At 40.5% G+C, this 27,500-nt stretch overlaps 3 protein-coding genes across 3 annotated transcripts in view; 2 read left to right on the top strand and 1 right to left on the bottom strand.

The window, feature by feature from the left end:
• The window catches only part of adpgk (ADP-dependent glucokinase), a 270,498-nt gene extending 246,748 nt beyond the window's left edge, over positions 1–23,750 (top strand). The window contains exon 9 of the transcript XR_013933791.1: positions 23,739–23,750. The gene's annotated coding sequence lies outside the window, so the exon portion shown is untranslated. The remainder of the gene's footprint in view (positions 1–23,738) is intronic.
• Positions 1,173–11,023, bottom strand: snupn (snurportin 1). The gene is made up of 9 exons (XM_080438740.1): positions 10,912–11,023; positions 9,376–9,541; positions 8,697–8,886; positions 7,009–7,113; positions 5,880–5,976; positions 5,310–5,407; positions 4,050–4,127; positions 3,609–3,689; positions 1,173–2,980 (listed from the first exon to the last, which is right to left on the bottom strand). The coding sequence occupies exons 2-9, from the start codon at positions 9,531–9,533 to the stop codon at positions 2,654–2,656; spliced, it is 1,134 nt and encodes a 377-aa protein (XP_080294866.1). The 5' UTR covers positions 9,534–9,541; positions 10,912–11,023; the 3' UTR covers positions 1,173–2,653.
• The window catches only part of snx33 (sorting nexin 33), a 40,227-nt gene continuing 26,082 nt past the window's right edge, over positions 13,356–27,500 (top strand). Inside the window, exon 1 of the mRNA XM_080438474.1 lies at positions 13,356–15,878. Coding sequence (XP_080294600.1) covers positions 14,429–15,878 — 1,450 coding nt within the window. The 5' untranslated portion in view covers positions 13,356–14,428. The remainder of the gene's footprint in view (positions 15,879–27,500) is intronic.

Raw genomic sequence — 27,500 nt, 5'->3', positions numbered from 1 at the left:
TCAGTAGACAACAGGAGACAACTGGTTATACTGGGCATAGTATGAAAATATACAGGAGCAATGGAATAAAAACAACCTGCAGTCTGATGAAATTATTTTAAAATGGAAGGTTAATGACATACAGTAATAATAAACACCCCCAAATTATAGTTGCAGAGCATTTCTATAAAAGGGTATCAGTGATCATTTGATTTGATCACATTAAATAAGAGACAAAAGCAGCTCTTAATGTGTTCTTCCGATAACTGACATCAGCAGTGTGAGTCACAATTGCAGGCGAACCGTAAGAGCCTATTGGTTGTAGAGGGTTTACCGTAACAGACAAGTTGAATTGGTAACACTTCCTATGAAGCTCAAGTCTATTATGCATTATAAACACACTTATAAGTGGACATTTTTAAGTAATGTGAAAAAAATTGCATTGAATCTATGCAAGATCAACACGCAAAACATTTCTGCCCACACTATAATGCATTATAACAGTGATTATAATGCATTATAAAATTATATGGTGTTACAACTATGCAAATTTTAATACACTATGATTCTTGCCCAAAGAAATACAAAAGCGTCCGGCAATTATGATTATAATACATTATAATTATATATTTTTTGTAGACAGTTATTAATCTCACAGGTGAAATTCCATTTCAGCTTCACCCAGCTGATGGACTGCTCAGATGGTCATGAGCGCTGTTAGGGGTTAAGTGTCTTTCTCAGAGACATATAGACACGTAGACATGGGCGAGCAGGGAGGTGAACCCATGACCTTCTGATTACCAGACAGCCACACTACCCACTAAGACTAAGCTACAGTCGCCCCTTGGTGTGATTATTTTTCGCTGAATGTTATTTTTGTGGCCTGTGATTCAGACCATGCGCTACCGTAAAACATACATCGTTTAAGTAGGACCATTAGTGTTCATTTCAAATGTCACGGGTCATGATGATGGTCTGGTTATCAAACTATAAACTACTACAGCACGTGCCGACGTGTGACTCTTGTCCACATCTGCAGCATACAGCAATACAATACACGACACACAGGGCTACATCATCCATTTTTTTGTTTCAAATATATTGTGTTCGTTGAGCGACACAGTTTTCAGATTATGTATAATGAGGTTTTGTTGCTCTTTGGCTTTGTAGAATTGATGTTAGTGTTGACGAAATGACAGCTCAGTAAAAACTTTTATTCAGAGATATTACAATTGTACATGTCAAAATAAGCAGCATCGTGAAACATCAACATCCAAATCTTAAAAACAAGAGTAGAAAAACATCCATATTACCACTGATAGTCCTTATTAAAGAACTTTTCATTCAACCTGGGAACATGTCCCAAGTCCTGAGTAGTCCTCAGTCAAACAACAACTCACTCCTTCCTCTCAAATTATTAATCTGAAGTGAATTATTCTCCAATAATGAAAACTGTTCTCTTCAAGAGAGAGACATTTTTAGTTTCTTCCTACATTCCTAGGTTGTGTTTAGATGAAAGCGTTATGAATTATAGAATGTAGAATTGACAGCCACTCAAAACAAAAACATTTTCTTTTACTCCATCGCACGACAGTGTCGCTACTGAAAAGAACAGATCTTCGCAGTTAGATTGAAGGACTGTTGTTGTACAATGGAGTATAATTAGGCATAATTCCGTATCACTTCCCAAAACAGGCCAAATGAACAAGGGGAAAATGAAGGTGATTTGAAGTGTTACAAGGTGACAAAGTGATCATGAGAAACAGACTGAGCATCTCACATTTCCAACTGTTTCCATCAGCTCTCATTTTACGTCCTGCCCCTCTTGTTTCGTTAAGCATTGTGAAATGACAAACCATGACAAAGTAACTAATGGCACAATACGCATCTCCTCAGATTTCTCTCCACAACAGATGAGGAACAAACCGTGTCCAATGTCCATTTCCCATGAGTTCACTGTAAGTCAAACCCTAAACCTGCATTGATGGCCGTGAAGAGCAGAATATAAGGTTTTAATTTGTGGAAATACTGTGGCAATCTCCCTCAGAACAGGGTGACTGTTGAAATTTTTGAATGGTACGTCATGGATGTTTTGAGGTCTATTGTCCTTAGTCATTTTGTGATCGGTCGGCCCTGCGGTGCTAAACGTTATCAATCGAGTAACAGAGCTGATCATAGCCTCGGGTTCTCATCTCTGCTGCAGCCATGTGTTTTGTCAAAGGGTTCCGACCTCCTTGCTTATACCGCATCACCCTGGACAACAACAACAGCCAAACAGCTAAAATATAAACCAACACCATAAAATACCCTGTTCTCAGCCTGCAGCTTGCGCCTGAGTTATACTTGATTGTGTGCCATGTTGTACACCAAAATAACCAAGCTACAAGCTCACACTGAGCTTGTAGATCTGTAATTTTCTGTGCACGACACCGGCGTGCAGCAAACTATAAATCACCCATAACCACTTGAAGCCCAGCATCCATTCTGGCCGGAAGTTGGGAACATTAGCCAAAAATAGCAGACGCTTTGCAGTTGCTTGTAGATAGTCTATTTTTGGCTAAGAGTTTCGGTGTAGATGGAAAAAAAGAGGTCCAAGTAGATAGCCAACTCAAGTCTAGAGGGTTTAAGTGGTTAACCCTACCCCATCTTTAACCTCTGACCGTCTCTTCTACGTTCAGTTCTCCATCTGAGCCTCCTTTATGGGCTTTTGGGGCTCTGCGAATGTAGGCCCCCCATCTCCACTGTCCTGGCTAGGCGTGGACAAGTACTCCAGCTCGTAGCGTCCGTTCCATTCGACCGGTCGAACCTCGCTGGAGATTTTCTTGTGTTCGCGGATCTGCTGGAGCTGGTGGCCTGCATAGGCTGGCTTGGTGGTGAGGGGCCCCTCGGGGACATCCATACCCAGAATGTCAGCCACCATGTAGGGTCGCAGCCAACCCACCAGGGGGGTGCTGCCGGGGGTGTAGTGGGTCTGCCGGTGGTAGAAGAGAACGCCATCCACCTGATGAAAAAAAATGTTTTTACACCACAACAACAACAACAACAGAGGAGAGTCTGTTATAACATGGGCTTCACTTCACTTGTCAAAGACACCCATAAGAGAAGATTTGGCAAGATTTTTCAACATCTTCATTTCTACAACAAGAAGATTTTAGTCAAAGTCCACTCCACACAACAGGTAACATGAGTGTGTTTATGGTACAATATGCATATTATTACAATACAGAATTGTATTATGCTACTTGTTGACACTCTGTGGACTGGCAGTGTCGGTATCCCCCTCAGCTCTCCTACCGTCCGTCTTTCTAATACTCCCTCCGTCTTAGCTTTCTGTCACTCCTACACTGTCTCCCTGTCAGTTTTTCCTGTCTCTCTCTCCCACATTGTCTCCCTGTCAGCTTTCTGTCTCTCCTAAACTGTCTCCCTGTCATCTTTCCTACTGTCCGTCTCTCCTACACTGTCTCCCTCTCAGTTGTTTGCCCCAATAAGACAACATGCACCTGACAGTGGCCTACGAAAACAAGGCACACATTCTGTTTCCAATTAAACTGTTCAAACAGAGATTTAAGTGAAACATACTGTAAAAGATGATATGAATGGTAGAAAGTGGCATGCTTTTCTTTTCTTACGTTGAAGCTGTAGTCTGTGCTCAGGGCTTTCTGGATGGATTCTGTGGCGCAGTCAGAACTCTGGAGACTGACAAACCGGAACTGTCCAAAACAAAACAAAAACATGTCATCAGTAGAACAGATAGGCATTAAAACTATACGGTCCAGTGTTCACACTCACAAGGAAATGTGGCTTCACTGTGGTTGAGTTAAAAACAGACCAGATTCATGATAAAAACCACCACAAGACACATGACTATCTCTACTTCGTGCATCTGTGATGGGCCTCACTTAAAACGCATGCAGTGTATTCTCTGTTGTTGGGCCAGTCAGATGCATTCATTATCGTTTGATTTAGAGAAGCCAGAAGGGAAAAGATTACTTTGGTGCCTAAGTCAAGCAAAACTTCTTGTAACAATACGTGAGGTTTATTCTAGCTTAGCATTTGCAGTGGACACTTACAGGGTTGCGTTTGGCTATCTCTGACAGGCCCTCGGTCTCCTCGACTTTGGACTGGAGCCAGTAGAACCGGAACTCTGTCTGTTGATGTGAAAATATCAACATGAGCTGTAAACAACAACACTCCTCTCCAGATCATGAAAACAAGGCAACATGGAGGATAAACAGGCACATATGTGCTCCAGACATCACTAGTTGCTACCAGATTAGATAAGGATTCCAGGAGGATAGATATCTCTTTCCATTTCAGAACATTATTTAATTAGAAAAGTGCGCTACTTGGAGCACGGCCAAGCCAGGTTGGCTGCCCACATTTTGGAAGTCAATCATAGCCAATTGGAATGGAATATGAAAAATCGGTCCGGCCTGGTTTGGATAATTAAAACATTACTGAAGTTCTTTAAGAATGAAGCTATATAAAACAGTTACAACCCTAGTTATACTCGATACTTAAATTATTATGGTATCTAGATCAATGGTTCTCAAAGTCCCCCAAGGTTTATTGATGGGGTTCCAGGGGGTCCCCAGCTAAATGCGCACTTATGTCACTTATGCCCTTATTTCAGCTACTATTTCTGCTATTGTGAAAGATCTTCTCTTATGGGAGTCCCTGAAACAAACCTTTTCAATTGGGGGTACCCGGACAAATATTTATCGGTGGAGATCTCTCCCTCCATCACTTTCGCTCCCTTGCTCTCTGCCTCTGTGTGTGCGCAGAGTTAAAAGGAGACATTTTGCCTTTGACTGTACGTTGCAACATCATTAAGAAATATGCTATATTATATTGTTGCTGTCCGGCAGGAACCATACTAACTCCATGTTTCTGCTTTAATCAGGGCCATTGAACACCCTTTACGTCTGTGTGTTGGTAAAACAAATATTGAACCAATGAAAAGTATCAAAAAGCGCTTCTGACAAAACCAGCTAACTCCATTGGATCCTCAAACTTTCTGCTAAACCAGCTAACTCCACCAAAGGGGGTGGAGTTAGCTGGTTTTGCTGACTCCAGGCTCCACCCCCGTTTGACCTCCAACCTCATTGTGAGCTTGGAGGTCCATTTAGCTGTTCTTATCAATGATGAACAAAACCTCCTAACACCATTTCTGTTTTGTTTTTGTCATTTCCTGAAAAATGAACATTTTGGAGTTAGCTGGTTATAGAGATATTATGTAAAGCCTAAACTCTAATAACATTTTGTTTTGTTTATGTTTAATAAAGTAAAGGCTTTGTAAAGTTAATTCTGTCCAGTCTAGTGAGTCTTACAGGGCAGTCATACACAGGGTGTCCTCTCCAACACATGACGTCCAGAATGTAAAATGTTCTGTCCATCTCACTGAAGATACAGTCCAGGATGGTATAGTCTGTACACAGGACACACAAGAAAACATATTATATTAGAAAACAATATATAGATCATCATAATATAATTAATTAATAATAATAGTACTACTTATTATTTGTATTATTATGATAGGCTGATTTAGTTATATTTATTGTCAGTTTATTTTAATATATTTCTTTGCTCATCCTGCTTTTTTGTAATGTGGGGTGTGTTTGTTGCTTTGCTTGTAGATGTTATTCTCTTTAGTTTTCTTTTGTCTCTTTTGTCGTTTGTGTGATAGAAGCTCATTATCAATGACAATATGAGATTTTGTGTGAATAGAAGGTTATGTTACTTCATATGACTACTGGTGCAATAAAGTAGTTCTTACTTATACTTACAATTACGTACTTAGAATATACTTCATATCAGCTTTACTTATTAATCTTAATATCCCAAGTCAAGGCCGTCCGTTAGCTTTTCATGAACCAATGAACTGTGGCCCCGCCTACCTTTCCCCATGGCTGAGTTGTGTCTGTTTCCTCCAGGAAGCAGAGATGGGAAGCGGTTCACACAGTACCCACTCTTAGTGTACGCTGCCGTTGACCCCTGGACAACAGGAGAACCACAGGGGTGAGGGGACCACAGGGACACACAGGATACTGTGACCCACAAATCAATATGACAGCTGACATTTTGTCTTTTAGAGACCACCAGGCCAGTGAGGTCAACTTGAGCTTCACCACTGTCCATTCATTATTAAAAAACGTACTCCCTAATATACTTTGCCATACAACGAATAGTGAAAATAGCCAATCTACAAGTTCCCAGTGCAAAACCATGTGTTGTGAGCTTTAATGCTATTTTCGGGATTTTTGAAAATGTTGACAATTCCTTGCATTTTGGGGGGAAATTATCATCTATAATGACATGCACAAAATAGGGATGTCAGGTTGGAAGTGGTTAATAATCCAATCCATACACATAGTAATTCAATCAGTGTGGTTACTGTTTTGCAAAAGCAGGAAAGATGTCTGCCCTGTTACATGGAATTACACTCCCGGTGGAGTTATGAAACAGGAAATGACGGCATCTCACTCACTCACACACACACACACACACACACACACACACACACACACACACACACACACACACACACACACACACAGTTGCATCACATGAAGGTAGGGTGTCAAGTCACACAGGGGTTCATCCAGAGTTCAGTCAGAGTTCATTCGTTCAGTGGTTGAGGAATTCCGTACAACAGGGTTGAGATCTTTGCTGCTTTTGTAAAACTGCAGCCACATTTGTGACTAAATTACAGGCTGCGTCATCTGATAAGATGATGCACACCGACACTGGCATGCCTTTCTGAAGGTTTGTCAAAGCTCTGACAGCAATTCATATTGCCATACTTCCTCAGAATATTGTGATGGTGATATGTCCTTCAATACATGTCAAGACAGTCTTTTATGATAATTTTTTAAAACATTTTAACAACAAAAATCTTGTATGGGGGTCCCTGACACAAAATATTTTCTGATGGAGGTCCATGGCCAAATACATATTAATTTGGGACATTAATTTGACATGAAACAGTTTGAGAACCACTGGTCTAGGAGAGTGTTTGCCGGATACCTTGGAGGCGACAATGAGGGATCGTTTCCCGACAGGACAGATCACCAGCATCCAATCAGAACTCAGGTCTGATGGAACATCTACCAACCACTCTGACAACATCAGCTGGAGAAAAAACAAACAAAAATATGACAATGTTTTAATATATTAAAGTGGCACTATGCAACAGTTTTATTATGAATAGATTTTTATTTTGTCCAATTTATATGGTAAAGTATGTTAATACAATATAACTTTGGGGTGGTCGTATTTTTGTCTCCCCGCTCTTCTATTGAGACATTTAGATCGTGTCAAAGGTCATGTCTCACCTATACAGGATCCGACACACAATTTATGAGCAAGCAGGCAGGCTATATTGGCTCAAAAGATTTCAGCACAGAAACCGCACAGAAACCGGGTTCAAGTCCGGGTAGAAGAGGAAGGTTACATAGTGCAGCTTTAATATGTTTTACTATGATCATTATACATTTTCAACAGTATGGGGCAGTCAGAAACACTGCATGAAAGAAAACCACAGGTTTCAGATAACATAATTAACATCTTCACCAACATGACTAGTTTTATTAACTTTCTTCTCTGTTCATGCATTGCATGCTCTCTTTAAGTACTGTCCTGCTTCAATCAGCCACAAACATGTGCACCTAGACTCTAGAGGAAGCGTGGGCAATCTTTTTTGGCACATGATACTGTATGTGATCCCCCAGTGCCAGACAGTATAAACCATCACTAGATCTTATAATAGGCTGCTAAATAGAATAATTGAAGCATAGAATAAGTCAATAATTGTATAATAAAACAAAGAATGAGACAATGTAATATGAATAATAAAAGGTCAAATAAAGTCTGGAGAAAGGTTTTATGCGCATCCAACAATAATGGTTAATAACGTTTTTTGATCAACTCAATTGATCACTATCCCTGCTCTAGAGCCTCCCTATACAGTCCCAGGCTGATTAGCTCCACTAAAGCTAAGTCCCTTGCACAAGGGCATCTCAACAGTAACTGTTAAAAGGAAGAAGAAAGTGTATTTTAATCACTTTCCCAACAAGATTTTTCAAAGCTTGCAGGGATTTGAACCAAAAACCTTCCTGTGACAAGCCCAGCAGCCTAACCGTTAGTTTAAATCGCCTTATTAAATAATTTAACAAAATTGGCATTTAGTTAACCGTAACTCTTATAAAGTTCAAGATCTCTGTGGTACTAAGAGTGCTAGATAATCTGTCATGGACTGTTCAATAAATATGGTACAACTGTTTACCATATTCATCTTTGTACGAAGTCTGTCAGCCTAAATCAGAATCATATTAATTGCCAAGAACAATGAAAGCAAGGCAATCTGTGTTGTGGCATTAGAACTGATTCAGATTTTAACAGTGCAAACAAATACACATAATGTAGGGACAAAAAACCCTGAATCATCCTGAAGACACGTTCGCCCTCTTGTGGCCAAGACAGACAATTGAAACAGCCTATACAGCTTATTGCGCTGTGCTGGTCATGTGAACAAATTCAAGTACATCTAGACAACCTTTCTTACACTAGGTAAAGAAGATATGCCTAAAATATATATAATAATATAATAATACGGATATAATATTAAAAACATGACCGGTGAACTTTATTATTATTGTAAAACTGTATTCAGGACAGAAGTATGTGAAGTTGCCCTTTTAAAATACAACCCTCACCTGGTTGGCATAATGCTTTGGCAACTTCCTCTTCTCAACTTCCATCCCTTCATCATCTTCTTCCTCCTCCTTCTTCTTCTCCTCCCCCTGCTCCTTCTTCTCCATCCCTTCATCCTCACCATCGCTGTCTGCTCCTGTCCAGTCCCCATCAGCCAGATGCCGCGCATGGTTCACATAGTTCAACCTTTTTCTGACATTTACAGAGAATGAGTGACATTTTTAGACAAACTTAATGAAGGATTATTCATTATTATTATCATCAATCATCATTACCCTACCCGCAGCAATGAATGGCAGGGTATGTTAATTGACCTGTCTCTGTGTCTGATAGCAAAATAACTTCAGAACGGATGTAAGGATTGTCATCAAAATTGATGGGAATGATCAGTAGAACAAGTGATCAAGTTGTCATGAAAAAACCTGACCCGCACATCACTAGTGTCCCTTTTTCTTCACTTGATTATTTTTGGGTAGCACTGTGTTTAAAGAAACTGTGGGGCAGTGCATATCCTACCACTTTTTTTTAAATGATCAGAGTAGACCACCCTGAAGAGATGATTCACTTTTGGTTTGAAAAGGTCAAGGTGATAATTACATAATCTGTCTATCTCTTATATCTATTATAATTATGCATTGTAACAGAGATGGACTTGAGTCCAGAGCTGGTAAGTGTGCTGACGTTTTCTGCAGGTCGAGGAAGCGGCGGCGTCTCTCGCTCTGCTCCAGGACGCTGTATTTGGTCTTGTACTGGGCCAGACGAGGGTGGGGACAAGATGTACTGTTGGGCTCCCTGGACACAGCAAAGCTGGCCGACAGGGTCTTGGTCAGCTCATCCATGGGGGAGCCTGCAGGACAACAGAGCAGATGAATTCATCTTTATTAGATTGTCAACCAAGATTAGAGATGAGGTGAACCGTGAAACTATTTTAATCAAGTCACTCTCGTCTTTGTAAGCTTTGGCAAAACCTCCCTTTTGGCAAGTTGAATTGAAAGACTGACTTCTAAAAACTTTTCATAGGAGAGTTTTATTTGGTGCCTGCCTACTGATAAAAATAACTGATTAACAAACCTTGTGTGTCGTGGTTTTAAATCACAAAGACTTTAATACATAGGACGACAATGGAAACAAGTCCCTAGGACTTTTTTATGTTATCCTTTTAGCTCAAATGTCTGACTATACCTCGTGCTGATTACATATGTCTAATAAAGTATTCAATCAATCAAAAAAAGCAGTTAACAGCAAATCTATGCCTGGAGTCCTGGACAATAATATGATATTGAATTATATTATAATTCCTCCATGTCTTTTCCATAAATTATAACACACTGATGATGTGATATTACTAGACCACAACTTTAATTATTTGGCTACTTTTTTTGGTCTTCAGCCAGGCGTTTCACTTCTATCGCCCATTATTGTTATTTTAAATTATTATTATTGTCAGTCCTCAAAACATAAATATTTTAACTAGCCGTGAATGGCCATGGTTAGAGGATGAACTACAGTTTTTTTTAAGGTTTTGCATAAGATGATTAGTCTTTACAATAATTACAACCCTAGTACTTTATATAATTCTCAATGAAAGAGCAACATAAATTAGTAATACTAGTCAAGAAGAGTTGGATGCACACTTCGTTGGCCTCATAGCATAATTGCCTAAGTCACTTTTGGGTTAAATTGTTTTTTTCCCCTAAATCTACGCTCCTAAACAGTTGCCAAAGTCAAAGACATGACTTAGGCAGAAAGTGATTTTTGAATGTAATAATCATTCTGATTGGCTTAGGACATAGGCAATAAGGCACCATGAAGTTTAACTGTTAGGAGAGTAGAGTTAAACAGATATAAATAAAAGGCAGATAAAATATGACTTAGTTAATGACAACAAAAAAAATCACTTTTTGTCTGAAGTCATCTCTTTGACTTAAGACAGAAAGTGCTTTTTCGTCTTTTCCGAAAACCTTAAAATATGAGTTAGGCAATTATGCTATGAGGCTAACGACTTGCTACATCTCTGCTTATGTGGCTAACATGATGTTAGCCCAATGCTAAAGTAGTAGTGCAGAGAGAATAACCGTGAAATCCACGTTTCCACCAGACGACGTGCTCATTTTAGACATTTAGTTTTTACGTGCACCGTCGTGTATAAAACAGAAACCCTCGTTCATCTTCAGATAAACAATAGTTTGTATGAACCAGTTTGATAATGTTCGCTACCTTGTGTTGTTTGAGCAGAGAGCGGCTAGCGCGGTGACGTCAGACTGCAGTTATAATCATATTTCCCACCACCACTAGTGTTGCCAGATTTCGTGAGAGTAATAAGCAACCAGGTCTAGGAAAACAATAGCAACAATAGGCCACATGAGCACTTTAAACGTATTGGCTATCTGAAAATAGACGATCTGCTATTTTCAAAAACTCTTGCACTAAAATGTGGAATATTTAGAATATTGTTGAAACATTCTATCAACACATGCTCCCTGGCACTTTGAGAACCACTGGTTTAAATAACAATTAGAGGACTTCAACAGGGGGTCCGCGACCCCTAGGGGGTCCGCAGAGGTACTGCAGGGGGTCCACGAAATTGTTGTTTGATAAAAATAAAAATAAAGTTTTAAAACACTTTTTGTTATTTTTTTCCCCAAAAAATGTCAATATGTCTTTAAACATAACATGACATATTTTAATAGCTTAGTATTGAATGCACAATAACATGGTATGTTTATACATATTTTGTAGAGAAAGAAAAGGTCTTTTGCACACCTACTGGGACAACCTGTGGATAGGAGCAGGCTCCAGGCAACCATTTGTTCATGTTTATACATTAAAAACACAATTTTATACATAAATATACGATATATTGTGGTAAATGGTCTAAGTTTTCCAACGAAAACAAGTATCATCTCCTGAGTGTTAAAATGATGAACAAAGCATAGAGGCAATTTCCATTCAAGGGTCAAATGAGAATAGCGCAAATTACATTACAACAAACACACCTTTTATACTGAACAGTAGGTCTACCTCCATTTCTTTAACAATGAACTTAGACACGCCTTTACTTTCTCAACAGCCAATAACTTTGTCAGGTAAACTGCATCTGACTCCACCTCTCACATCAGCGGGTTTTTTCAAAGAAATGAATTAGCACAAAACTTTAAACCAATATCTCTACAACAGTTATTTTGCAAAGGTATGACTTTAAAATAGAAACTCATAATTCAAACATTACTCCACAATTCATATACTTCAAGAAATGTCCAAACAGCATAAAAAATATGTTTATGTTAACCCAGAATAATAAAATAAAACAGAATTAAAATGATTACACTAAAAATAGACTTTATGCATGATATCCAATAAAAATGTCATGACTATTTATCACCAAAGTTGTATTCACCTAATTCCTATAAATACTTTTTGAAGAGTAAACCAAATGATATTATTTAATATTTAGAAGTCATGTTTCTTCATCCAGTTAAACATTTGACCATTCTCTGTAACTCTAAACAAACTAAATGAGTGATCATATTTAACCCAAGATACTATTATATTTCCACCTAAAGTCTTATTTACCTATTTTACAGTTTTTTAAAGGATCTTACATTTTACTATTTCTCATCCTAAATCTACTTTACAAAAAGTTACAACCTAATGATTAGACAAATTTACATTAGGTAATTTACATTTGGCTAAATACTTAAGCCCATCAGTTTGGGGGTCCCTGGCCTGAAAAGGTTGAAGACCCCTGAATAAGCAACTACACTTAAGAAACAAGCCCACCCAAAAAACGCAACCCGCAACTACCATTATTTACAAGCGACTTTACAGAAAAACAAGCCCAAAGTCGCTTATAATAAGCAGACATGGCAACGCTGACCGCCACTAGTGACTTTTTAGTTGGCCGATAAAAATTGACCCGAGGTTTTACAGCTGCAGTCCTGCTGCCTGGCTGATGCATGCACACTTATCTGTAGTTTTGCGGCACAGAACCTTAATGGAAACAAGCAAGCCCTGGGCTTATCTGGGTTATCCTCTTAGCATTCTTTTGTATAAATCTGTGACACCGTGCCTTTTTTTTTCAAATTGTTAATAAAGTATTCAATCAATCAACAACAAAAAAAAAGTCAACATTATGGTGCTTTACCGCCACCGTCTGCCTCGGAGTGTGTATCAGACACTGATAATAAATAAATAATAACCATGTTTCTCTCTCCCATATATGTGCTCCTTCATCAATGCAAAACATTTTGTATGTGAATTTCTGCTTATGCACTTGCAGCAAAGTATTCAATCAATCCCAAAAAACATGTCCCACTGACTGCTCTCACATAGACATGAGGCTGCAGCATAGGGCTGCAGCAGCCAGGGTGTTCTGCTGTTGTTCAGAATCATCAATCAGAACATTTTCTTCACATAATTATAATATTTGTGATTGATTTGGTTGGATCTGCACAGTAAAATCCTACTCTCATAGTTACATGAACACAGGGGATTTTACGGCGTACTACTACATATATTATTAATGATTATTATTATTAATGAGTATTATTAGTAGTAGTAGTATTACATGATTTGCGCAACAGTCAGTTTGTCCCATAGGGGGCAGTGTGGAGACGGTTTCCCCCCTGCTCTCAAAGAATGAGGAGGAGATGAAAAGAGGGGGAACTTGCCTCAATTGTCCAAGAAGCCTCACGTCATGGAAAGAGTTACTTTGTTGCAGAGCGCATGATGGATACATTGTGAGGAAACAACACAGGTCTGTGGTGGCGTGTTGATGTTTTGGAATCATCAGCATCAGGCGAGTAATTCCCTATTTTACACTCCAATAAGGGCCCGAGAGGGAAGATGATGCGCAAGAACCTGTTTACCGGGGAAAAAACAGGACAAGTTTGTCTGTGAGGGAATGCAGAGCACAGGAGACCATTATTATTATACCATCTATTGCTGCAAAACGGACCGCTTTGTCTGGGGAATAGTGTGCGTCAAGGAGTCGCTTCTTCTAGGATCTGCGATGTAAAAAACTATAAGCCGATGATTGAGGAGTGAACAAATCACCCAGGATTACACCGACCATTGGATTGTTTTAATAGCAGCTCGGCTGGCTTTTGTTTCTTTAAACCTGCGTGTGTTTTGGGATGTGCACGGAGCAGAGGACGCCTAACACACCGGGGGAAATCACGTCGTGATGCGCTATGAAGCCGCTATAATAAAGTTATCGTTACGCTTTTTAAACAAAATAAGCGTGAAACGCGTTGTTTTTGTCTGGCGGGGATTGTATGTTGTTTTTTTGGTTTGTTTTGTGATGTGTAAACAAACCAAAAATGGGTGACATTATATGCAATGACCTTTGCCATATGCTAATTAATTGTCCCCAATAAAAAAAGTATATATATTGGGACTGTAGCCCCAATGGGCTGAGAGATAGTCGCTATTGCACATAGCCAATGCATTTGAGATTATAATATAAGCAGTTTGCTTTTGTCATTTGACTCTTGTCTCCTGTGTCAGTTCATTACCATATCATTAATTTTGAATATAGCCTACTCTGTCACGCCATCCCGCACCAAAAAAACAGCTGTCATGTAATGAGAGACAGTGTGGAGATTAACAGCTACAAAATGTATCAAGATACAACAGCATCACAATAGTTTGTAGACTTGTTTTTTTTTTGGGGGGGGAGGAGGGCTGCTTTGGGGGGGGGGGGATTTAGAGCATTAATAGCGTTATTATCAAGATGTCGTCGGTCAAAGCCAAAGCCATTTACACATTCCAAAGCGAAAACAAAGAGGAGATCAGCATCCAGGAGAACGAGGAGCTGGTGATCTTCGACGAGCACTCGGTGGACGGCTGGCTGCAGGGCGAGAACAGCCGCGGCCAGCGGGGTCTCTTCCCGGCCTCCTATGTGGAGATCATCCGCCCCCGCTCCAACTCCAACCTCACCGACTGCTCCATCAGCCCCGCAGGGTCTCTGGGAAATGACTCCCCGTCGTCCTCTTACTTCCCGTCGGCGCCCAACGCGCCTTACCACCAGGGTTACTATGACGACGAGGATGACGACTGGGATGACTGGGATGACAGCTCCACGGTGGTGGAGGATGATGACCACAGGAGGGGGAACGGTGGGGGCGCCAACGGGCATGCCCATCCCCAGAGTAGCCCCATGTCCACCAACCCCAATGTGCATTACAGGGCGAAGCCCTTCATGGAGCGGCAGGACAGCATCTCCAGCTCCAGGAAGGGAAGTATGGTGGGTAGGAACTTGAACCGGTTCTCCAGCTTTGTCCGGTCCGGTGTCGAGGCGTTTGTGCTTGGAGATGTGCCCATGATGGCAAAAATCGCAGAGTCTTACACCATCGAGATGGGCCCCAAAGGGCCCCTTTGGAAGGAGAGCCCTCAGCCCTTTACCTGTTCCATTGAGGACCCCACTAAACAGACCAAGTTCAAGGGCATCAAGACATACATCTCCTACCGGGTCACACCGAGCCACACAGGTCATCCTGTGTACAGGCGCTACAAGCACTTTGACTGGCTGTACAACCGCTTGCTGCACAAGTTCACCGTGATCTCCGTCCCCCACCTTCCGGAGAAGCAGGCGACTGGGCGCTTTGAGGAGGACTTCATAGAAAAGCGCAAGAGACGGCTGATCCTCTGGATAAACCACATGACCAGTCACCCTGTCCTCTCCCAGTACGAGGGGTTTGAACACTTCATGATGTGTGGCGATGACAAGCAATGGAAGCTGGGCAAGCGGCGAGCAGAGAAGGATGAAATGATTGGTGCCCACTTCATGCTGACCTTCCAGATCCCCAACGAGCACCAGGACCTCCAGGATGTAGAGGAGCGCGTTGACTCCTTTAAGTCGTTTGCCAAGAAGATGGACGACAGTGTCTTGCAGCTGACACATGTGGCCTCAGAACTTGTGCGCAAGCACCTTGGTGGGTTCCGCAAGGAGTTCCAGCGGCTGGGGAATGCCTTCCAGAACATCAGCCAGGCCTTCATGCTTGACCCACCACATAGCTCGGACGGCCTCAACAACGCCATCTCACACACAGGACGCACATACGAGAACATCGGGGAGTTGTTCGCAGAGCAGCCCAAGTACGACCTCTTCCTCATGCTGGACAAGCTGTCTCTGTACCAGGGCCTGCTCTCCAACTTCCCTGACATCATTCACCTACAGAAAGGTAAAAAAAAAGACACCAAAGCATCAGTGGGTTGTTTGTGTTTGGGTGGAGGGGGTGTTGCAGGGATGTTTCAGACATGAGCAATAGCATATAAAAGTAATTTCAAGAAAGGTACTAATGAACTCTCCATCCATCCATGAGTGGGAACTTAGTTAGGGCTCCAGAGTGCACCCATTGTGGCCACATATGCACCTAAAAATCTGTAAAAAACTTAAATTTAGCAGATCTGTCTATGTGTGGGTGCACCTTCCTAAATTATATGCTGATGCACCATTATGAAAAAGTTACAATCACCAGTGCAACCAACAATGAGCTAGTCTGGAGCCCTGCATGACCATAATAGCTGACCAATTTATACAAACTTCCCAGATGGTATTAATCATTGGAGAGGCAAAAATAAGTCATAGTTTTAGTGTTCGGAAATGTGATTGTAATTGTGTCAAATGTAATTTAGAATAGTAATTTGCTCATTGCCAAGTTAAGACTGGTGCATAGAAACTCCATTGCTTGTTTTTATCATCATCCTCCTCCAAGGTAATAAGCTCTTCCCCTCCAGGGAGTTTGTTAGCGATCTGGTGATTTTGCTTAATAAGATGTGAAGGTGCTTAATAGAAGTAATGAGGGTGAAAAACATCCACCATTGAACTACCATTAACCACTTCCTGTAGATGTCTGGAACCATTTCAGCTGAAAGCAAATCGCTCTTCTTCTTCCAACATTCCTTCAGTCTTATCTCACATTATGAATTCCATGACCAAGCAGATTGTAGATGAACAAATGAAGGCTGTTCTTTTCACATTATCAGCAACTAGGGTGTAGCCATGTTTAAAGGACGGTAAAAAATTGGATTATTTTTCGCTGATTGTGGCCGTTTGTTACTCAAATTAACCTCAATTGACTTATGGAAGATTTAAATGTCACCAATAATAACTCAGTAACATTGTTACTGCAGTGGCCGGCTGGAGTTGAGGAAGAAATGAGAACAGTTCTAGTGGCGTGCACATAGGGGAAAATGTGGCAAATGCTGCATACCATTCTATTTATTATTTATTTATGTAACCTTCATTTATCCAGGTTGGTCCCACTGAGATCCATGATCACTTTCTTTCCAGTGGGAAACAGCTGCTGTGCATTTAGTTAACAGACAAAAGAACAACAATAAACATAGTAGTGTATGTCATTGTGTATTTTAGTGAATGTTTCATATAGATTCTTGTAAACCATGTTTTTTCTGATCTATAGACCCAGTAGAACACAAAAAACCCGGTTTACATTTTTTTCCCCCGCCCTAGCACTATTTTGGCACCATGGCAACATTTGGCAATGTGACGCAATATTTTATGTCTGTCTGTATGTCTGTCGACATCTTTTCTTCAAATCTGCATGGCCAATTTTCACCATTTTGGTGCACAAGTGTATGATGTGTCCCAGAAGACCCTATAAAAAATTCACCATGATCGGCCCATAGGTGGCGCTACAGCAACCAATTCAAAACGCAAATTCATGATTACTTACAAACTACTCATCAAATATTTATCAAATTTGATGGGCTGTTGCATCATGAGCTGAGGCACAACCTCTGAAAAAAGACCACGATCCACCTATAGGTGGCGCTACAGCAACAGATTCAATATGCAAATACACAATGGTGCAAGAGCTACCTGACGATTTTGAACAAAAACCTTATTTAAACAGAAACAGAAAGTGTTTATTTTCAATTCAAAGGGTTTATTTGTCTTGAACCTTTGATAAAATGGAACATGGATCCTTGATAATAAGAAAACAAAAATAATAATACTCCCCCCTCCAGAGAAAAAATATATAAAGGAATGCTCAACAGTACACATTCTCAACTTAACAAATCAACAAAGAATCAATCACTGTAGGCATCATCGTCATCACTCTCAGCATCATCATTTGGAAGATTTTTTACATGAATCTTCTGCAGCTTCACATTTGCAGAGCTCTGTGCATGGAAGATTATTGACTTTGCAAGAACAGCGGCCGCTGCACTTGCTGGCAACACATGCACACTTGACTAGTTCTACGACTGCCTCTGGTGCAGGTGGAACCTTTGAGACTACAGGGACACAACTTCCATCCTCTTGCTGCCTCCATCCCAAAGATAGTGGATCTAAAACCTTTGGCTGAGCCACAATGTCTTGTGCCCATACATTTGCTTGCCAATGTGCTCGCAGGATATGTTCTATGATGGACCCTTGCGTTGGACATATCTTTTCCACACCCTGATTGGCCTTGAGCTGTTTAAACATGTGCCACCGAAGTACTTCAGCTGATTCATAACCAGGTTTGAAGAGCTGACACATAAACTTTTCACACCCAGCTAACACCTCTGAGGATGGATAAGGGCCAACACCAAGCTCAGCAAGTGCATGGAGTACATCATCAGCAGCCTTCATGAATGATTTGAAGCAGGTAGATTTTCCTTTTCCTCTGATGTGACCAGTGGTATCACAACCAGTAAGCGTGTGAAATCCTGGCAATGCTGCTGCTCGTTCAGGACCAATGGCCATGTAGATGGGTCTCAGTTTTATCATCCGTCTTTGATCTCCAGTGCCCATGATGATTGCGCTCTCTGGTTGAAGGTCTGGTACCCTTCGAAGGGCAAGTACCAACACATCAGTGTCACATGAGTATATATGTGGTGTTTTACCTAAACGACTCACTGCTACTGCATACAGAACCAGTAATGTGTCTGCCTCTTCTTGTGTACTTGTGACGTTCACCATGTTTGTGTTTGTGGACATGACACCCTTGTGTGTGTGTGTGTTGTGATTGGCAGTTTGCAAAGCTCAACAGCTTTTTGTGCAAGGTAGAGAACAAGGTTGACCTTGGTTTCCTTGGTTCCCAGAAAAGCCTTGAAGTCTTTGATCGGTGTGGAATCTTCTATTTTGTACCCCTTGTCTTGTGCTCTTCCTGCTGTACGGATTTGTCTTGTTCGGTCCTTCATGGATTTTGTGACTGTATAGTTGTCAAATAGCAGGTATATATCTGTGTTTTCTCGTGCCTTCATGTCAACACTCTGAGTAAAACATTCTGCAAGATCTCGGCAACATTTTATTTCACCTTTCCGGACAACCATCTCCTGCACGACTGCCATGCCATCAATCAAGATACTGGTCAACATGTGTGCTGATGGGCTTTCTATCGATTCTTCAGGAGATGCAGTCCCTGAAACCACTCCTTCCAATTCATGGATAAGAGCAGACTTGGCTGAAGTCGGAAACAGAGAACCATCAGACTTCATTAGGCTTGCATTGTGATCCGCAAATTCGTATGTTCCCACAACGTTCTGCAGGTCAAGTTCTCTAGAGGACTTGGCAACGAGAAGCAGGCGAACAAACAGTGAGTTGGTTGATTTCAAGCTGACTACCTCAGATGATGCCTTAAGCTTGATAGTTTTGCATCCATCTTTCCAGGTCAGATACTTAAGCTTCGACATTTTGTCCCACATGTTCTTTTCCCCTCTGACCCTCTCATTCACAAAAAAATCCAAGTTCTCTGCTCCCTCGTAACTCAATGTCCAAGACATCGTTCTGTACTGCTGTTGTCATTATTTGTTTGGAAACAAAGTTGACTAACTTCATTTCAGATTCATCATCATTTCCTGGTGGACGGAAGGGATTTGCGCTGCTCAGCACATCCTTCAGTTGTTTCACAGATTTCTCTTGACGTGTATTTCTTGCCATTGAGTGTTGGTGATGCTTCTTTGGATTGGCATCAGCTATGTTCAGTAAGCGCTCAGTTTCACCAGCCAGTCTTGCCAGTACTGGGGTACTCAGACAGTATTTTAGCAGACCCTGAGGATCAGTGGTCAAGCCAGAAATGGCACCTTCTCCTTTATGAATCTTGTTCACGTGTTCTTGAGCATGATCAGGCCCAATGGATGTGAAAGGAACGGGGTTGGTACTGACAATAACGTTGTCAGTTGCAATTACAGAATTACATGAAAATCGTTCTGGTTATCCTTTCATGAAAATTGTCCTGAAAATCTTCTATTTGATTCTTGTATCTGTTGTTGTTGCGCCACCTATAGGTGGATTGTGGTCAAATTTTCAGAGTTTGTGCCTCAGCTCATGATGCAACAACCCATCAAATTTGATAAAAAAATCGACGAGTAGTTTGTAAGTAATCATGAATTTGCTTTTTGAATTGGTTGCTGTAGCGCCACCTATTGGCCGATCATGGTGAAAATGTTATGGCGTCTTCTTGGACACATCATACATTTGTGCACCAAATTTGATGAAGATTGGCCATGCAGATTTGAAGAAATGATGTTGACAGAAATACAGACAGACATAAAATACTGCGTCACATTGCCAAATGTTGCCATGGTGCCAAAATAGTGCCAGGGCGGGGGAAAAAAATGTAAACCGCTTTTTTTGTGTCCTACTGGATCCATAGAACAGAAAAAACATGGTTTACAAGAATCTATATGAAACATTCACTTAACTTCTTTTTGCTACATAACTACATACACTATAGTATGTCATGATAAAGAAGAGACAATCTAAAAGAAAAGTGAAAGGAGAGACAGAAAGTGTGAGTTAGAAAGGGTGAGTTAGAAAGGTTTTTGTAAATCTACCACAGTTCTAAAACGTTTAGTCAAATCAGTGACAGTGACAGCTTCAATAGAGTCAACTGCTCCAAACTAACAGTATGTTGTTTTTAATTCCAAGTCAAGAATAACACAAATAGTTTGTGTCGATGTGCTGACAGCCTGTTTCTTAAAGACATTTTTCTAAAGCCCTCAGTGTGAACAAGCATTCTGTGTCTGTCTGTTAGTAATGCCTGACATTGTAGGTCAAAGGGTTTTGCCTCCAGCATCTCAAGTCTTAACACACACGCACGCACTTGCGCACACACACACACACACACACACACACACACACACACACACACACACACACACACACACACACACACACACACACACACACACACACACACACACACACACACACACACACACACACACACACACACACACACACACACACACACACACCCCTCACCCCAGTCTAGTCTGGTGGTGATATTTTTACCAGCTGGCTGAAGTAAAACCATAGTGTTTTAGGCTTGCTGATGTACATATTTTCCTACGCTAAAGGACTTTTTACAGTGCTCTGAAACACTGAAACATACTGGCTAAAGGGACGCTTCAGGAGTTTTAGAAGCCCAATACAATAGGTAAAACTGGTGCATAGGTCGGACCTTTTAGACAAAAGTATTCTTTTGCCTGATACAAATTTCAATCAATCAATCATACAAAACCTAATATACTGTATATATCTACATAACTATTCAAGTTCATGCATGATTTTCTGAATGGGAAATCTGGTTTGCAGCAGGCAAAAGACAATCCTGGTTTACGATAGATAAAATATGCAGTTATAAACACAATAAGAGATCACACTCAGAAATGAAAATACAGAAACATACAAAGAGAGAGTTTATTAGTCACATTGTAGATGACGCAAATCTGACAGTGCTGTGTCATGTCCAAGTTATAAAAAAGTGTGTATATCTGTGGTTAAAGGGAAATGCCTCTAGCATGTAACCTTCATTAGTGCCAGCACAGTAACTGGGCTACATTATATCTCTGACATCTGAGGTTTCCTCTCTAGGGTAATGTATGGATTTTATAGAAGGTACAGGAATGCAGGACTTCAAGCCAACAAACCGGCCTACTCAGACCTTTGGGGTTGATTTCAGTATTTGCCACATATGGAACATCTATATAATCAGTGCCATATTATGTTTCAAGTTTAGCCTCTCTTGGCAGTTAACTTAATTCAGTCCTGCGTTTATGGCTCTCAGGGATGTAACCCCTTTGCCTACTGGCCTCATTGGGAAATCTCGTAAGATCTAGACAAAGAAGGCATTAGCTCAATAACAAACCATGAGGATGAAGGGTTATCAGCAACTGCTATCATTGCAGGAAAAGCATGGTCAAGATTTGTGCTAAATGCTTTATATTGAGATGAAGCTGCTGTGTGAAGGTTATCTGAGGATGTTGCACCAAAATAAAACAAAGAAGAAATTATGAGATGATTGATTCAAAACTTAGTTTTGCCATCAAAGCTAATTGTGACATCATTGGGTTTAATCTCATTCAAAAGACACTGATAAAAGTGTCAAGTAACCTAATCTGTAAACATCTGCAGCAGGCAGCTGATCTTGTGGTCTTTTTATCCCTCCAGCCAGGTGCACTAGCTTAGGCCTCCCTTGTATTTCTCCCAAACTATTGAAACATCCTGCTCAGCGACAAAATAGGGAATCTTGGAAGGTGTGTCTGCATCTCAGGTCACTAAACCTCCCAAATCCCCTGAAAAAAATCCAGAGGACTTGACCTCAGTATCCTCAATAGTAGCTATGAGCATGAGGCATGTCTTCCCAACAATGGCAAACAACAGTGACTGACATGTGGCATTTTATAAAGGTTAAAGTCCTTTACATGGAATCCACCTCAGTACCAGCAATACGTCTGTCAGGGCAGAAGACAAAGTAAACATTGAGGTCATTTTTGTGTATTCTACTGTACTACTATAATAGTATAATAGTTACTGCTCTTTGACTTTGTAGGCCAGAGGTGTCAAACGGCTTTGTTCTCATACAATGTCACAAGCAGCCATGTCTTGACAAGAAACCATTTGGTATCAAAGGCAGGGAGTGGCCCTGATACTGGTTTGTCAGAATGAATAGCATGTTATCTGACTGAATCAGTGAGTCCAAACGCCCTGCATTTCCAGTAATCCCAGTCTCATTTTATTCAAGTATTCCCAGTGAGGGACACATGCACCTGAAAACTGAACCTTCTCCTGTCCTGTCCTGTCCTGTCCTGTCCTGTCCTGTCCTGTCCTGTCCTCTCTTCCTCTTTTCCTCATGTTGTTGATAAAGGTCAGCCCAACCAAAGCATTTTGATAGTTTAAATAATAAATAAGTGCTGCCAAAAAATAAAATGAGAAACGTACCATTTGAATTCAGTCCCGGTTTGATAAAGCCTATTGTTTATATTACAAGTATTGTTTTAACTTGCCTCCAGCAGCTGTTAGTGATAGTGAATTAATGTTCTGGGCCAATGGCTTCTCTATGACTTAATAGCATTAGTTTGACCAATTACAGCCCTAAAGGTTATGTAACCGTTCAGGCCCTGATTTCATATCTTTGACTGTAACATCCATAATATATGCCTGTACAGTTTTCAGCCCCTTTTTGTGGTGACGGGTTAAGTATGGTAATGTCTGTCTTTCTGGCCCTCAAGTCAAAATGTCAACTTTGCACACAAGAATCACAATCTATCTAAAAGGCAGATTGCAGGATGAATCCCATGGCCATGGCTTTTCCTCCCACGTTGAATACTGTGTGTACAGTTTAGATTATTTGTCAGTCTTACGCAAGGGCAACTCAACAGAATTTGTCAAGTGTGAAGTGAACATTTCTTATTCATTTCCGCAGTTCTAATTGTCACAGCCGGTCTAGGGATTAGTCAAAATACCACTTTTTAAATCTCTAAATGACTGTTGCCCCATATCAGGTAATACAAGTTGGGTAGGGAGGCAGAGAGGCAGGAAATAAGGCTTTGTGGCTGTTGAGTGTAATGGTTAAGATGCTTAAAACGACATGTACTGTACCTGCTGGCCTTGGATGAAGGTAATTGAAATGTGTCTTTTCCCTCCTAGACAGACATTACGTATGTCAGCTCAGTGAGTTCACCTGGAGTGCAGTGCCAGAGTTGGTGGGCACCGGGCATTTAGTACCAGCCACCAGCCACTCCAGTCACGGGTTTACAAGTTAATGCATCCTCCTCTTTGGTGCCGTGGATTGAAACAGTAATAGTCAATAGTCGGCCTCCCTAGGTCAAGGCCAACCTGCCCCCTCCCTACCTAGTCTGACTAAAGAAAAGTTAGCCCCCCACAGAACTGGAGTCAGTGAGAAATCAGTCAAGTCAATGGATTATGTCATCATTCACTGTCATGGATTAATAACTGATTCATCATTTTACAATAGGACATGGGCAGTTCACTCCAATTAATATGCTGTCTTTAGTAAAACATAGTAGGGAAGCTGAGAGGGAGACAGACAGTGTAGGAGAGACAAACTGTAGGGCAGTGGAAAGGGAGACAGCGTAGGAGAGACAGACAGTAGGAAAGCTGAGAGAGTGACAGTGCTTCATGCAGATGTTAAGAATGGTTTACAGATCTAGGAACAGCTGTGACAACAGAACAGATGCAAGCCCATTACAAGATCTCCCTGTCCACTCAGTCTTTCTTCTTCCTTTTTGTCTAACCTCATCCCTTCATCATGGTCCCCCCCCTCCTCCTTTCTGTACGCATATTTATCCTAATCCTCCTCTTCCTTTCTCCAAGACAAGAAGGATCTTGTCCTCTCTTCAACCCGTCCTTCAACCACCTACTAATCTTCTCAGTTTTATTATTATTATTATTATTCAGTATAATTTAATATGAATATTATTAATATTATTTTAATGGTTAATACAGAGAATTTGGCAACTATCTCATCGACCATCGTAAATAAGTCAGAACTGGCAATCAGATGTGAAATGCCAATTCGTGTGTCAATATTAAGATTGTGTTCTTAATCTTCAGACAGACTTTGTGGGTGGTCTTACTATGTTGAAAATCATCACAACAATTAAACAAACATATTTCAGGATCTTGCAGAATTGAGAAGACCAATGTCCAATATTAAACAAACTTGGGACATTTCCAAATCCAATGTATAAATTGCCCAGAGACCATCTATACATAAATCTACAGTATCTAATAACTATTTGTATTTATTATGGAATGGAAACACAATTACATTCCAATGAATATGAGTACTGTACATAAATAACTGCAACAAACAGATGTTTCCATATAACAGGCTTCTGGACACGCAGGGTCTCTGGTGAACCTGTGACCTGCAGGTTTGGGGTGTTTTAGGGGCGAGCTCCATCTGGACTTAATAAATCAGATTTAAAGAGAAGATTCTATAGGGGGTGTACAGTATACGGTACATTCACTTCTCTAGCAGACACTGATAAATGTACATGGAGTGCAACTGTAGAAGAAGGTCACATAGTTTTATTGTCAATAATTACAAGGAGGAGAACAAAGGTCAAGGAGAGGTCAAAGCTTTAGGTAATCTGATGAAACATCATGTTCTTTTGCGATGAAGAGAGAGGACTTAAGACATAAGATGCAGGGAGGAAAGCTCCAGCATCTGCACGTCTCTCTTCACCTGATCTCTGCTTTTACTCTGCCTTCATTGGCCTGGAACAAATGTTTCAATTGCTGTTTGTTTTGTCCCTTCACTTCCTGTCTTTTAGTCCCCCCCCACACCTTAATGACCTCATCACAAAGCTGCTTGTCTTGGCAGTTATACAGACATTGTTTGATACTGTATATCAAGTAATGTAGTTACTTGGAACGTATATGTTCCAGCAGTGAGGGTTTAGGCCATGTTGTTTTCTTCACTGAGCCACTTATATTTAACACTACATGTGATGGAATATGTCAATGTCATTGCTGTGAGGAAAAACTCAATATATTGTTGTAAGATGTATTAGATTTATGGCGATATAATATGTCTGTGAGATATTATATAAGAGTACTGCTTCTCGATAGCAGAGTTTATTTTCCAATAATAACCATTTCACTGCACAGCATTTTTTACAGGGTTATTACATGGATACTTACGAGTAAAATAATGTGAACATTTTCTAAATGGTTTTATTAACTTAAACGTCTCTGCTTCCATAGCAATGTACTGTAAACAGGAGAAGTGCAGATTCTGTGCAAACGTTCAAACATATGGCCTCTGGTCTGCAGGTCAGAAATAACAGACAGCAAAACACCTGGATTGACCTATGAGCGATGAGCGTTCAACATAGCTGTTCAATCAAACTGAACCAGTGGTTCTCAAAGTGGGGTTCGGGGACCCCCAGGGGTCCTTTAGGGGGTTCAAGGGGGTCCCCAGAAAAATTTGTCAATATAGCAGTTGAAGCCTTTCACCTATTTAAAGAAAATCTTTAACGAATGTGAAACATTTGGAATATCTTTGTAACACTTTAACACAAATCTTGTGTGGGGGTCCCTGGCACAAAATATTTTCAGATGGGGGTCTGTGGCCAAATACATATAATTTGGGGGTCCATGACATGAACCACGTGGACTAAACCAACAGTTCTTTGTGAAATCTCCCTTTAAGCCCCATTTCCTCATCTCTTTCTCCTCTGTCTGGTTCTCTCTTCTCTTGGTCTTTTCTTATGTCTGCCTGGGCCACTGTTCTGGTTTCAATAAGAAAAGAGTAAATCTAGTCTGAAGGTTTGGACCCCATACTGCTTCACCTCTTTGAGCCTCAGCCAAGGCATATCCATTTATTTATGACAGCCATCAGGTAGAGACGATTCACGCAGGGTGGGATGGTGCAGAGATCCTGACCGTTGACCAGTGGTGGAAGAAATACTCTTATTTTTCACTTAAGGAAAAGTAGCAATACCACAATGTAGAAATAAACTGTAAAAGGCCTATATTAAAAATTGTACTTGACTAGAAGTACAAAAGTATTGACATCAAAATATACTAAGTACCACAAGTAAAATGTCTCATTATGCAGAATGGCCTTTTAAGAATCATATATCATGTTATTGAACTACAATTATTGATAATTAACCACTTAAGCCCTATGTCATACTTGGGATATTCAAAAATAGCCCATCAGATCTACAACCTCACAATGCGTTGCGTTAATTTCCACCACTGCCATTGCTTAAAACGTTATAGGCTTGATCTCCATGACAACCATGTGTTCTTGAGTGAAATATTTGAACCCTACCTCTTCACTTCATTGTACGTTGCCCAGGTGATGATAGCTATGCTACATAGTGATAGCTACACTTTATGCTACACATACTGTAGCTACACATACGGTACCTCTTTATTATAGACTACCCCTATATGAGCTGTAAGTGATATTTCTCTCTATATTCTCTATATTCAGATTGTAATCATTGATATTAAGTGTTACTTTGTTCAGTAACAGGGTCCCTGTCTCTCTAGCTCTTTAGTAAACAGAAAATACATTTTCAGGTGGCTCACCAATTATATCCAATCAGGAGAGAGTACCCATATATCATTATATAATCACTTCTAATTTCACTCGTTTATCCTGTATCCTGTATAAGACCTCTCTCCTGATTGGACAAAATTGGTACCTGAAAATGTATTTTCTGTTTACTAAAGAACTGGAGAGTCTGGGAGACCCCCGCTATCTGAACAAACACTATAGCAATAATTACTTTGGGAATATAGAACTATATAACACTTATTTTATCAAAGAAAATGCACTTACAGTTGTTGCCTAAGCCTACCTTTAAAGTAACACAGTAATGGCTACACAATGCTACACGGTGATAGCTAGGTACACTTAAGTTATGTCCTTTTAGACCTTTTTAGAACTGAAAATGTTTTGAATTTTTTATCAAGCAACGATGAAGTACGAATTAATACTATCTAGCCAAAAGCAAAGACCTAATGTATACCTTAGCTTAGGCTACGTATCTATATGTTGAGCATCTGGTTTGCTTTTTTGACA

Source organism: Gymnoscopelus braueri, assembly GCF_963280865.1.
Source record: "Gymnoscopelus braueri genome assembly, chromosome: 9".
Taxonomy (NCBI): domain Eukaryota; kingdom Metazoa; phylum Chordata; class Actinopteri; order Myctophiformes; family Myctophidae; genus Gymnoscopelus; species Gymnoscopelus braueri.
This window is presented reverse-complemented; position numbering and strand designations above follow the sequence as displayed.

What these genes read in the sequence shown, in the direction of transcription:
- snupn (XM_080438740.1), bottom strand. Translation starts at nt 9,533, where the DNA reads ATGGATGAGCTGACCAAGACCCTGTCGGCCAGCTTTGCTGTGTCCAGG. An exon ending in CAACTCAGCCATGGGGAAAG is followed by an intron (nt 5,408 to 5,879) that starts GTAGGCGGGGCC and finishes TCCTGTGTACAG; the next exon opens with ACTATACCATCCTGGACTGT. An exon ending in AGATAGCCAAACGCAACCCT is followed by an intron (nt 3,690 to 4,049) that starts GTAAGTGTCCAC and finishes TGTTTTGGACAG; the next exon opens with TTCCGGTTTGTCAGTCTCCA.